The following is a 1,367-nucleotide window of genomic DNA, read 5'->3' on the forward strand; positions in this document are numbered from 1 at the left end:
GGTTCTTTAGGATCATAGTGTAGTTAGATGTTACTCAGTTTTTGGTCTGTCTGGGAAAGCAATTATTAACAGCATATGAAGAGTCTGCCAAGATCTGTTTGTATTAATCAAAGGAAAGGCCTGCCACAGCAGCTGAAAGGCGTCATGGTGTTTGAGTGGGGTGGGTGGATAAATAAATTTAATTTATTAATTAATGATGGTGGTAAATAAATTTAATCCTCTGCCAAAACAATTTTTTTCAGGACTTTTAAAAAAATGGACAACTCTGTGAAGATGAATATATAATCCTTGTAGATTGACTATATAGTCACTGGAAATTGCTACTGTATTAGTATTTTTAATCCAGTTTTTAGTCTGTAGCCCTATTTTTTAAACATATAGTTCTGAGCGTAGGATCTTTTTCCTTCCAAGTCCTGGCTCTTTTCCTAGCAAGCAATACTTTTCTTCTTGGCCCTTGGATCAAAAGACAGCTTGGATAAAGAGACAGATCATATGTTTCTTTCTCAGGGATGAAGCCCTTAAGAGAGTGCTTCTCTGGTTTAGCTGTGTAATTGTCTGTTAGGAAGAGAGGGCCAACAAAATTTTTGTCAAACAGAAAGTGTATTAGGACTCCGTTTCCTGTGTATACTCTGTTTTCAAGTCAAATGTGTAAGAAATAGTAGTGTTTTGAAAAATACTAAATGGAAATATGGAGTAGAATACACTTGCTCTTAAGAAATATTTTTTTCATGTATAGTTTTTGTTGAATGAATTCATAAATTGAATGTAAACATTTCTTTTCTATTTTGTTTTCTGATTCCACAGTCCACGCTGTAACACTGTTTCTAAATATCTTTGGATGCTTGGCTTGGTTTTGTGTTGATTCTGCAAGAGGGGTTGATTTTGGATTGAGTATCCTGTGGTTCTTGCTTTTTACTCCTTGTTCATTTGTCTGTTGGTACAGACCACTTTACGGAGCTTTCAGGTAAGAAGTGTGTACTTTACAATATGCTTTTTAAAACCTGTGAAGTAAATAATTTGTAGTACGCCTTAAAGGGAAAATTGACACATTTTCATTAACAAATTTTTTTATTACAGTATAANAATCTTCTGAATTCTGTTTTAAGCCCTTAACACAATTGTCTTTATTTTGAGGTAAAGGATTTTGAGTAAATTTATTAGTAAGCTAGCTTTATGAGAATTAAAAATCTTCATTGGAATAGGGTAATTAGTAAAGTCTCTCTTGTGGGATAGGTTGGAATGGAAATTTAAACCTGGAAGAGCTCCTGCTTTTCTGTCACTGAAAAATTAAAGCTCACGGAAGTTAAGTCATCACTTTAATACTATATGACTAACCTGGGTGTTTTTGCTCTTTCTCTTTCTCTTAC

General features: G+C 33.7%; 1 protein-coding gene across 1 annotated transcript in view; it reads left to right on the plus strand.

Annotated features, from left to right (window-relative positions):
• SCAMP1 (secretory carrier membrane protein 1) overlaps positions 1-1,367 on the plus strand; it is a 69,120-nt gene that overhangs the window by 23,742 nt on the left and 44,011 nt on the right. Inside the window, exon 5 of the mRNA XM_008589312.1 lies at positions 805-964. Within this exon, the coding sequence (XP_008587534.1) occupies positions 805-964 (160 nt within the window). The remainder of the gene's footprint in view (positions 1-804; positions 965-1,367) is intronic.

The sequence above is a fragment of the Galeopterus variegatus genome, unplaced genomic scaffold (genome assembly GCF_000696425.1).
Source record: "Galeopterus variegatus unplaced genomic scaffold, G_variegatus-3.0.2 Scaffold5365, whole genome shotgun sequence".
In the NCBI taxonomy this organism is placed as follows: domain Eukaryota; kingdom Metazoa; phylum Chordata; class Mammalia; order Dermoptera; family Cynocephalidae; genus Galeopterus; species Galeopterus variegatus.